The sequence below is a fragment of the Limulus polyphemus genome, unplaced genomic scaffold (assembly GCF_000517525.1).
Source record: "Limulus polyphemus unplaced genomic scaffold, Limulus_polyphemus-2.1.2 Scaffold272, whole genome shotgun sequence".
NCBI lineage: Eukaryota > Metazoa > Arthropoda > Merostomata > Xiphosura > Limulidae > Limulus > Limulus polyphemus.
The window spans coordinates 307,353-319,097 of record NW_013665882.1 but is presented as its reverse complement, the minus strand read 5'-3'; the positions used below and the strand labels follow the sequence as shown (position 1 = coordinate 319,097).

Below are 11,745 nucleotides of genomic sequence, written 5' to 3'. Positions count from 1 at the left end.
GTGAAGAAGGGAGCAAGTTGCACGTGGGGAAAAAAACGCACCTGATTTAAATGTCACACCTGAACGCTCACATCCTTTTAATTATGTTTGAAATTATGAACATTGCTCAACATCATGAAAATTAAACCTTATCTTCAATAAGCAATCCTGAAAAATATTTGGGGGTGCTTAACTTTTTTCCAGGTGTATATATAATGAATTATAACTAAAATATGACTGTATTTTACAAACACTGCTCCATTAGAATACAGCTAAGATGGGTCACTTTTTAAAGGCCAGTTTTATATGTGGATGTATAATGTTACGAGATTTAAGCTACTTAGACTAAACATTTGTATTTTCATGTTATAATTTCGTCATTCTAGAATGAAAAAAATATAATTTACATCTATTTCCTAATTTTTATGGTGATTATGTGGTCGGTCACATCGACCAAACCCGTACAGAGATACAATAGGAAAAATAACAGATAAAATGTAAAGTTTTTTCTGAAAAAGAACATTTGATAATTATTTGGGGTTATAAAGGTTTCACACGTGAAATTTTAAAAATTTCTGATGCATAAAAGTATTTTTAATCTTAAAATCAAAATTACTTTGCATGTTAAATAGTCAACATTAAAAAAGAAAAAATGCATGAAAAACAAACATTGCTTAAAATCTGATATTTTGCATATGAAAGCCTTGTAATGTTTACTTATAATCTCAAACATTTTGTGAAGATATGCTTACTGTATTGAAAGTTATAGCATAAAAACTATAACACGCATAGAATGTTTATGAGGTCAGACCCTGGGACCAAGCCCATAGTGAGAGAGTTAAAAGATTTGCATTTGACTAATTGTGCCTGACATTAGAGAAGTTGACTTATATTTTAGTTTTCTCAGTGCATGATTGGAAAAATATGACCAGTGCAATCACTGAATACAAGGAAGCACAGGAATACTTTGATTTGGTTAGACACTCTACAAACTACCAATCAGGACCAGACAGCACGGGAATCTTGTTACTAACAGTGCACTGAAGTTAGTTTGTCAAAGATATTTACCACTAACTATAAATATGCATAATCAATACAGAAAGGGTTGTAGGATATACTTTATCCAAAATATCTTGTCACACTAGTTTTACTTTATATATATATATATATATATAACCTGATGAAATATTTTGATGAAACAGTGAATAACGTGACCAAGAACTTCTTCATACATGTTCTTAGTTCTGAACAAGTAAATTATTGTGTCCTTGAAGTGAACCTACCAGGTTTTAGAGTTTTTATAGCCACTGGAGTAGTATTATTCCATAAACCTTCCCAAACTTCACCAAACTGGCCCTGACCAAGCTTTCTGACAAATTTTAAAGAGCTACGTTCTATCTCCCACTGATCTCTGGTATTATGGGAAAGGCCACTTGTTGTTGGTTTCTCAACCTGTGGACAATAAAGAAAGAAACATAGTTGAAAAGTACATAAAAATATGATGCAGTTATACTAAGAAAGAAAACATCTTCATTGATGGTACCTGATGACTATGTCACTTATCCCACACAACTCGTTTTCTTACTAAAGGTTATATACATTCACAAAATGACTTAATCTAAGACCACATCTATATCCAACTGTTTTTTTTTTTAACATTTAAAGGCTCTGAAGAATTATTTGGATTATTAAACCTATCACTACAGCATCAGGCTCATGGAACACATTTAAGATGATTCTATCAAAAAACTCTACATAATATAATAATGGCATGATGTACTTAACTTCTCAATTACAAGCTTCTCTTGTATAATACAAAATATTTATTAACTTTGTGTAAAACTATATTCAGGAATACTAAATGATACTGTAATTCTGAAAAAAAAATTCAAAGCCATTATAGAAAAAATTAATAAATCTAACTCTGTTATGTGTTAAGTGTTTCCAATTACTTTCACACAGACACAAGGACAACTATTCAGAGCAACTAATAAATATAAAAGATGCAATATTTTTTTTAAGTACAACCTTCCACCGTATACTGTATGCTAGATAAATAAATCAATTAAAGAAATTAAATCTATATAACATTTTCTTTAATTACCTGTACACAAGGTTGCCGAAGGTTTACACACAGACCATCAGGATCACTGCTGTAATGCTCCACAAGTTCTTGAAGGGTACGAAAGGTTGTACGACGAGCAATGAAAAAACCTCCTTCATCCAACTGTCTAATACGATAATGTTTTACAGTGTCTCCATCTTTCACTAAATTTCAAACAAGATTTCTGTTCAAATATTAACACTTCAACTTAATAATTCATCATAGTGATATATATATATATATATATATATCAGTACAATGTTTCAAGGCAGAACAGGCAACTCCAATTAAGATTTAAAGATAAATCACACTATAATACTACATTCCATCATGCTTTAATTATTTCAATCAAAATAGTGTACAAGACATAATTCTTGCACATTATAAGCATGAAATGAAAAACAGAGATACACTATTCTATTTATTAATATTTAATCAAGCAGTTTATACAGGCACGAATCTACTGAATATTTAAAATGAAAAGATAGTGTAAAATGTTACTTTGCTAACACGCACGTTACCATTTCATACTAAATATTTGATAAAATTGTAAAATGTGACTAGAATGCTGATACAAATGTAGATTTTACCAGAAAGAGAATAGTCATTGCGTCGACTTTCACTGTCCCTGATGAGGAATGCACCATGTTCATTTTCTGACAAGAGAAGCTTTTTCTCTGCTTCTATCCTTTTAATCTTGCCAAAGTACCATCTGCCAATAAAAATAATGTCTTAGAACAAAGTATCTTAACAAACACCCATATCAAAGCTTAATCTTATTAACTGAATAGGTTCATTACCTACAAATGTTTTATCTCCCAATATTCACCCTTTATTCATCTCAATTTTTACATACTGGAATTCCAGCTAATTATATTTCTACAATATGTACATACATACTGGATTAAGTTAAATTAAATATTGCCATAAATTAAAATGAGTAACATCCACTAGTTTCCCGTATACTGCTTCAATTATTTTTGAAGTTTTGAATATTTGTACAATTAGATATTCATCTGATGATGATACAGAGATTTATTTACCACTTTGATACAATTATTTTTTATTATTGTTATATCAATATGTAAATGTTAAATAATTTAAGGACCTCAACTGAATTTAAATTCTGTAATGAAAGAATAGTGCAATGTAGTAGTCAAAATGATGTTAGGTTGCTATAAACAAACTTGCTCCAAATTCTTGTAATATATTACGGAAATTTTCAGTTTCACACTTGCAATTTTATATTTCAACATAAATCTTAAGTATTAAAGACATAGATGTATATTTTCAAAACTACACACACACATATATATTCGATGTTGGTAACATTCAACTCTGAATAACTAAAAAGTAAAAATAGGCTCTGTCCAAGATTTGGAAAAGCCACAGAATAAAATATGTGAAGAAATTAAAAGCTTATATAATAGACATGAATAAGAAAAACTTATGTATCCTTTTAGATAAAGATTTTGGAAGTTATGATATGAATAATTTGTACATGTAGTTTAAATCTAATTTCCCATTTTTCTAAATAAACAATCATCTTTTTTCTTAGCACAAACCTACTACTTCTAATAATCAAGCATACTGGTTTCAAATCCAAACAACCTTACAAAATAATTTTAAAATTTTGCATGAAGCAAGTTATTATTTTTAGTGTAAAAAGTCTAAAAGACAAAATAATCATATTACATAAAGATAAAAGACTACTTGTACCATTTATATACAATAGTGGTATCACTGTAGACAAGTTTTTCATTAGCCAAACAGGCAAGAAGGTGGTATTTAATAGACTGGAAGTTCATTTAGTACATGAGATGTGGTAGACAACTTTGCTGATTATGACTGAGAAACTATATTTGTTGTTGGAAGAATACAGTAATACTCTTTCTGACGAAAGCTACTATTATTTATTCTTGAATAAAAAGTGCAAGTACATGGGATTTTATATATCAGAAGAGATTCATAAAAAAAAAAGATGCTGTCTAGACCATGTTTACTCAATGAACAATAGCCACACCAGCACAAACTCCAAGTGTCCTTTGATATATGTACTTGTGCAATTACAAAAAATAATATGCTGTTACAAATCAATGTTTTGAAATTTCTTCAACTATCAAGGAAAAACCTGCATGTTCAAATAGAAGAATCACAAGACTACTCAGAAGTTTATCAAACTTGAAACTTACAACTAATGTTTGTGTGTTTTCTAAGGTATACTCTGTTACTTAACAGTATTGGTTAGTGGTTTAATGTATCTAGTTTTATTACTTTTAATTTCTATAGTATTATATTTTTTATTATTAAAATTGTTTTCACTGTTAGCTTAGTGTATGAAATTTGGACTAGCCTAAATATCCTAAGCTTGCTGAACATTAAGAGATATTAAGAGGTTTAAGTCAGAAAATATTAATAGCAAATGTATTGAACTGTTGCAAGCTATATTTTCAATGTTTTCATTTGGATGTTAGCTAGAGTGCGCACAACGTTAAGATAAAAGAAATTTATAAAAGTAGTCCTTGAGTACTGGAAATTGAGAAATTTTGTGACATGCCTAGAAACAAGGCTATATAATAAGTACAAGAATTGGTGAAGCACTGAGTCAATTTTTCAATTGGTAGAGTTCCAATCATTCAGTGAAGTATTTGAGCTAGTGTTAATTATCATGTACATTTAGTTCATCAACCAATTAGCCACAAAATTGTACAAGTTTATTTTTGTGTTAATCATAGTACCAGTAGTGAGTAAATCTCTGTTGAAAGTGAAAATATTACTTGGGAATTTAAACATACAAGTATGACTGTGTACAAGTATAAGTAGCATGTAGCAAATGTTAGAGAAATAAACTAATCTGTTATTGTTAAATGGACTGACTTTGTATTATATTTACCAAATAACTTAAAAGAACCCACACAAAGAAAGAACAGAATTACAACAGTAAATATTTAGGAGTGTATTTGGTTATCTATACTCACATTACCAGGTTGGTTATTTTAGTTTACATCTAAGGGGCACGTTATTCTGATCAGAAGTTAATATTAATTAATGTCCTGGTTAAAATGTGTTACAAAGGAAGATTTTAAATGTAAGAAAACGTTTTCAACTAATTTCCTAAAAACATGTCACATTAAACAGTACTGTTAGCAGCAAGTAGGAGAAACTGCTTAAAAAAGATAATATGGTGTTCCATCAAGAGAGTATGGTGAAATAATTCTTCCTGAGAGATGGAGTACTTCACTTACAAGATCTCCACTTGTATGTTAAAAGTTTTAAAGCGTAGTTAAAAGAAAATAATGAAAATAGATCATACTTGGATACTTGAAATAACAGCAGTAAACTGAACTTTTAAGTCAAAAAATGCACTGACTTGCTGAATTAAATTTAAATAAGAGCATATGGAACACCAATATAAAAAGTGTATTATGATTCAAAACAAAATTTTAAAGAATATTAAGTTGGCCTAACAGCCCTAACTCTACATTGTATATTTGGTACTTACTGCAAGCTTTCAAGTTTATTTATGAGCACTTTGTTGAGAAGACACTTAAGTAGACTTTCACCAAATAAAGATTACATGAATAAGTTTGAATCAATGTTCTATTATACAATCTAAATAACTTTTAAGTAAATTTTATCATATTTCTTTCATCATGTACAAATGATACAACAAAACTTAAAATTTACAGCAATTACAAGCAGCAAAAAAATAATAATTCTAATATTGTATATACGCACACATAACAAGAAGTCCATTTCTGTTCTTGACTTAAATAACAAATAATAACTGACCCAGATTTATTCTGGGTGTAAAACAAGTTGATATTAAGGAAACTGGTATACTACACAAATTCTTAAGAACTGAACAAAATGTTTTTCACATTTTATATATATACTTCAACTAATATTTCATAGAAATTTTCAAACTGAGAAAAATATAAAATATACAAGTGAGAATGGTTTTGTAGACATCTAATTGGCTAAAATTACGAGTTCTAAGGTGGTTAATAGTTCTTATATGACCATAGGTAATGTTATTTCATTGACAAGTATACAAATTTACCACTACATATCACATTAAGAAGCAGACTCTGCTTTAAGCTTAAGACAGTATACTTTACCATTACTGCAGTAAATGTATTTTGTAACAACTTTTAAAAGACTTCTATAGTTAGCTAAACAAAACATTTTCTCATTATACGATCAGTTAGTTACAAATTACAAAAGTAAACTTTATTGTTGGTTGATTATTGTATCGTTAACCAACCACAATGCAATGCCCTTTTCGGAGAATTGAATCAACTCTAGACAAACACTAGTTTAACATAAAAAAAAGTGTATATTTATATGCACAATATATCTTTGCTTAAAAAATTAAAGATTGGTACAATCATGAACTCTGTACTACTTATTTTGTTTACAGGAAACTAATTATTATTTTTCTATATTTAAAACATACATATCTACTTGATAAGTGTAAAGTATTGTAAAACCAAAAGCAAAACTAATGAAAATATTGGGTACTTATTGTTTGTGTGTTTCCTCTGTTAGTGGACCCAGTATGCATGCATGTGTTTTAGATAGGGTTTGTTGGTACTGGATATAGCATGAATGACATATTCCTCCATATTCTTCTCTAAATAAGTTCATAGAATAGTTAACTGATAATTTTAAAATAAACATTTGGTGTGGAAGAAAGCAGTAGACTAGATTTTAAAACTTGTTCTATTTAATGACTCCCAATACTAGTTACATGTTTTATACTCTTCAGAAGATTTTCTTGTGCGATAAGTTTTGACTAAAATTAGTTATTTTTGGGTTGACAAAACAGATAAAAATTCCGATGTTTTAAAGATACACATACGATCTTTAATCTGTTCATCCAAGACACAACTTTGTTACAAATGGCTATAATGAGTCTTTATGAATTATTCGCTATTGGCAAAAGTTGATTTACTTTATAAATACAATTTCAAAAAGATATGCTGAGCTTGTCTTCAGTTATTATATATATTTTCCACCTATTTACTAAAAAAGTGTCCTCTAGTTACAACTAGTGTTAATAATCAATTCTAAAAGCTGAACAGCAAATTGTCCTGATAATTACTAGGAAAAACATGGAGCGCTATATTTGTTTTATTGTTATAACTGAACAGTTTTTTTTAACAAAAACAGAAATATAATTTATATACATTCACTCATTCATTTGACAAAACCATACGTACTTTTATTGACAAGTACGCGCATTTCCGGGTAAGTAAGTAAGTAAATTAAGAAATGAGTAGACGATGGGAACAGCTTACCGGAACACACACCTACATGTATAGGAGGGGGCTGTCAATTATGAGTAATACTTCGCAAGATATCAAGAGCATGGTAGATGCTGCCCGAACTTCCAGTTAGCAAGGCACCGAGCGATAGCAAGGGCATTAACCTAACCAACAACGCTTGAGAAGTGAAGGGCGTATACCGAAACGTCACGCAAACTCTAACGTTTCTGTTTTGTATACTAATAATATAATTAACAAAGAAAGAAATGCTAATCTAACTTGGAAAAAATAAACTACTTCCATTAATTGCGAATTTCTTAAATTATGCACTTTTCATACTTCTATTTTTTTAGTTATGGGTCTTTGTTGTAGACATAATTTGGCCCCACTATTACACACGAGTACAGTACAGTGGCTCTTCCATCATATTTAATCGTAGTTTTAAGATTTCTAGCTCTCACTTTTTTTTTCTTTCTAACAGAGAAAAATGAAACACCCGTAACGATTTCATTATGATATTGAATTCTAAGTACAAATTTACACATCGAAGGTGGCACCATACGTTAAACGGTAACACTATTAGTCTAACGCATGTGGATATGCAAAATACGGTTCAAATAACGCAAACATTTTTTAAAATTTATACAACGTACGGCAGGTGTTAAAATTTAAGTAAGCTAAGAACCTAATACAATTACCTCAACTTAAAAGTTTTAATAACCCTATATAAACATATTCAAAAATATGCATTGAACAGTGCTTAAGTTGTATCAGCAATTGCAAGTAGTTATGGTACGATTGCAGCGATGGAAAAACGTTTCATAAACAAAATGGTTTATATAGAACAGTTTCATCAATCATAGCAACCTTTCTCTCTCTCTCTCTCTCTCTCTCTCTATATATATATATATATATATATATACACACACACACATACACACAAATATATAAAATAACATTTTAAAAACATTGCTAAAACTCAAAGCTTCTTCTATTTTTTTTTTACTTTCAATTCTAATTACTTTGATATTTCGTACTTTTAACCAAACAACCCGGTCAAAGTTCCAAGTTTCACGCACAGTCAACTTAATCGCGGGTTCGAATCCGCATCCCACCAAACATGCTCGCCCTTTCAGCCGTGGGGGCGTTATAATATGACGGTCAATCCCACTATTCGTTGGTAAAAGACTAGCCCAAGAGTTGGCGGTGGGTGGTGATGACTAGCTGCCTTCCCTCTAGTCTTACATTGCTGAATTAGGGACGGCTAGCGCAGATAGCCCTCGTGTAGCTTTGCGCGAGATTCCAAAACAAACAAACAAACAGTCAACTTAAAGTGAAGGCAGCACAATCAAAACTTGATTACAACTGACATGAAACACAGTGAAGGGATACTGTTTTTAATTTTGTTAAGACATTACTTGAAACGTGACAGAAACTTCGTTTAAATCCAGCATCTAAACTGCTATCATTGTTTAAAAGACATTATTCTAACCATAACATGAATTATTTGCCGTGATTGGCCGAGAGTGTCACGTGGTACGAAACGTTTTAATTGTTGCTTTGAAAAGCCGGCCAACAAATTTCATCTGTATGTCAGTTGTCAATATGAAAACAAGCTAATTCGTTTAGGCTTAATTACAAACAACGTCGGAAGTCTCCCTTGATTCTAGACAAAGTTTATGCTGGAGTTAGACATGCGTGTATTTTACAAGTTTATTGGTATAGTCACATGTTGATGTAATATTTTGAAAATCAAGCAATTTCTAAATTTTACTAATAAATTATTGATTCTTAAAACGAGATTAAAACCTTCAATGAAATTTTAAACTTTAATAAGATTTACCTATAAGCTCGTGGATGTAAGGAAAATATACTATGTGACAGCGCTTATTAATCAGATTTTAGTAAAATTGAAAACAAGAGGGGATTAGAATAAAACAATTATTTACTGGTGACTTTGGGCAACAGACCATTTGACGCCCTCATAATGAATTAGTCAATAATTGTTTAGTTTCTTGATTTTTAGGAAGGAATACGTCTTTCCACCAATTACAAGCTGAAAGTTTGCTTTTAAACACAATATGCGGTAATGTATAAAACTGCATAATCCATTCCTTAAACTTTCGTACAAAATTAGTTCAGTTGTTTTATTAACTCGTTCTTTATAAACTATCGCCATTTGAAATTGTACTAAATAGTATTTTACTCATAACAATGTCACTATTGTAAGTATTTCGCATTTTTCTTTGCACACATTCATCATAATGTACTTAATATATGTAAATGCATACAAAATTACACTTCCTGCTTTATATATGGAAATATGGACGATTATTTGTGACATATAAAAAGCTTTCCCAGGCTTGTACTTTATAGCAGAGGTAGAGTGCTATTTGGGAATCACCTATAAATCTGCAAGACAAGTGGGGAAAAGTTAAAAATAGATTCCAATTCTCTGATCTTGATTGGTTCTCGGATGGATCCACAAGTTTGCTGAGATTGTTGTTATATCTGCCCTCGTTTCAACTAAGCAATGCCTTGTTCTTGTCATACAAACCTATTTCTCAGTTAGTACCAGAAGTTCAGCACAGAGATGGATATCAAGTTCAGTTTATATATAGTGATCCAACATTGGAGTTCTGGCCTATTTCATTCTGGGCAGTGTCGTGATATTGCTTACTTGTTGTCATCATGTCTAGGTAAATAACAGAAAGAACGATCAGGAAATGTACAACAGTTTCTGTGAGTTGAAGAAAGTTATGACAGAGCGTTTGTCTATTGGAACTATTATGGCGCAAAACAAAGTGGTTACTTGTACAAACCTTTTCTAACAGCAATAAATTAAAATTAATTCAAAGAGATAAGGGTATATAAAACTAAAACCATGGCTAATCTGGCAGTGTCGTCATTCCCAATAACATGGTTAAGTGTTAAACGAACATCACGAGTTAAAATATGTCTGAAATGTTGCAGCCCACTGGTTGTAATAAAAAAAAACGTAATATGTGGGCAATTACAGCTTCAGTGGCATACAACTCGCACATTGGTAGACCACGACAAGCATTAACCATTCTCTTCAAAACATTATAGATGCAGCTAGTCAGAGCAATATGTCTGTAATTAGAAGAAATCTTTGGATCTTTCCCGAGCTTAGGAAAATGGATAACAAAATTCAATGCCATAAACTGAGAAACAACACTTCCTGAAAAAATCTAAATGAAATGAAAAAGACCAAGTGAGGTAGGAGAGAAATGACATATCTTGTAACGTATATAATCTGATCCAACTGAAGTATTGCTGAACTGATATAAAGAAGGCTTCAGTTCCACCAGAGTGAATGGTCAATTAAAGGCTAAACAAAAAGGGAGGTGGGGTTCTTTGTGTTCGTGTGCTGATGGTCAAAAAAGTCAAAAGGATATGTAAAGGTACTCATCAAGGGTGTAGACAATACCTTGTGTAACATACTCTTAGGCATTCAAATGTCTTGTGAATACTAGGATACTGTGGGGAAAATTTCAAAATTTTAGGTATAGTAAGTGCAGCAGCCGAGACAATATGATCAGTAATCATTCCAAAGACTGAAAGCAAGACTGTACAACAGCCTTATATTCTGGGACCAGATGGGCTGAATCCAACTGCTCTACTGTTCTGCAAAAAGTCACATATATCTACTGTAAAAGAATCCCGGCCCATATACATAAAACCCTGACAGTAATAACTGAACTGTGTTTCACCACTAGAGTTCAAAGTTTATTTCTCGTGAATTTGCACGTCATTTTTCAATTAAGAAATAATTAAGTTGGAAGTTCAGAACGTAACACAATCTGTAAATCCAAACTTGTTAATTCGTCCAATAAACTTTCTCATTTTGTTTTTGTGACATGCATATTTAAATCCACATATTAATCTAGCATTTCTCAAATTATGAAATTAACTGGATAAACAAATCGTTTTTTTAACGTTTTCTTTTACTATTTGAGTATGGTTTTTATTGATCTTTTTACCCTATATTTACTTTCAAATTTAAGTATTACAGTAGATGTATTTTGTCTTCCTAATGGCTGTCTTAATCTTTTACTCGTCCTCATCTCCCTTAGACTGTGTGTTACTTGAACCATTTTCTTCGCTAATGATTTATGGCTTACAAGTAGGCTCAAGTTAAAATAATATACCCTAGACTTTTAATAGCACGAATACTTCCGATGACAATTGATGCTCAAGCACTGGTTACAATGTTAAGCAGCTGTCACGTGATTTCAGGTATCGTGTATGTATGTATATATATATATATATATATATATATAGTGACGTAGGTTATTTTAAACGTTTTAAAACCCTACCCACGCGTAGTCGTACTTTACTTTCCTAGTAACTAACGTTACGTTTTACTTT

General features: G+C 30.9%; 1 protein-coding gene across 3 annotated transcripts in view; it reads right to left on the bottom strand.

Moving 5' to 3' along the window:
• LOC106456922 (tyrosine-protein kinase Src42A-like) overlaps positions 1-11,745 on the bottom strand; it is a 40,963-nt gene that overhangs the window by 18,052 nt on the left and 11,166 nt on the right. For all 3 annotated transcript variants that reach the window (XM_022382707.1, XM_022382706.1, XM_013916301.2), the window contains exons 2-4: positions 2,674-2,795; positions 2,084-2,247; positions 1,263-1,431 (exon numbers count right to left, since the gene is read on the bottom strand). In XM_022382707.1, the coding sequence (XP_022238415.1) occupies positions 1,263-1,431; positions 2,084-2,247; positions 2,674-2,795 (455 nt within the window). The remainder of the gene's footprint in view (positions 1-1,262; positions 1,432-2,083; positions 2,248-2,673; positions 2,796-11,745) is intronic.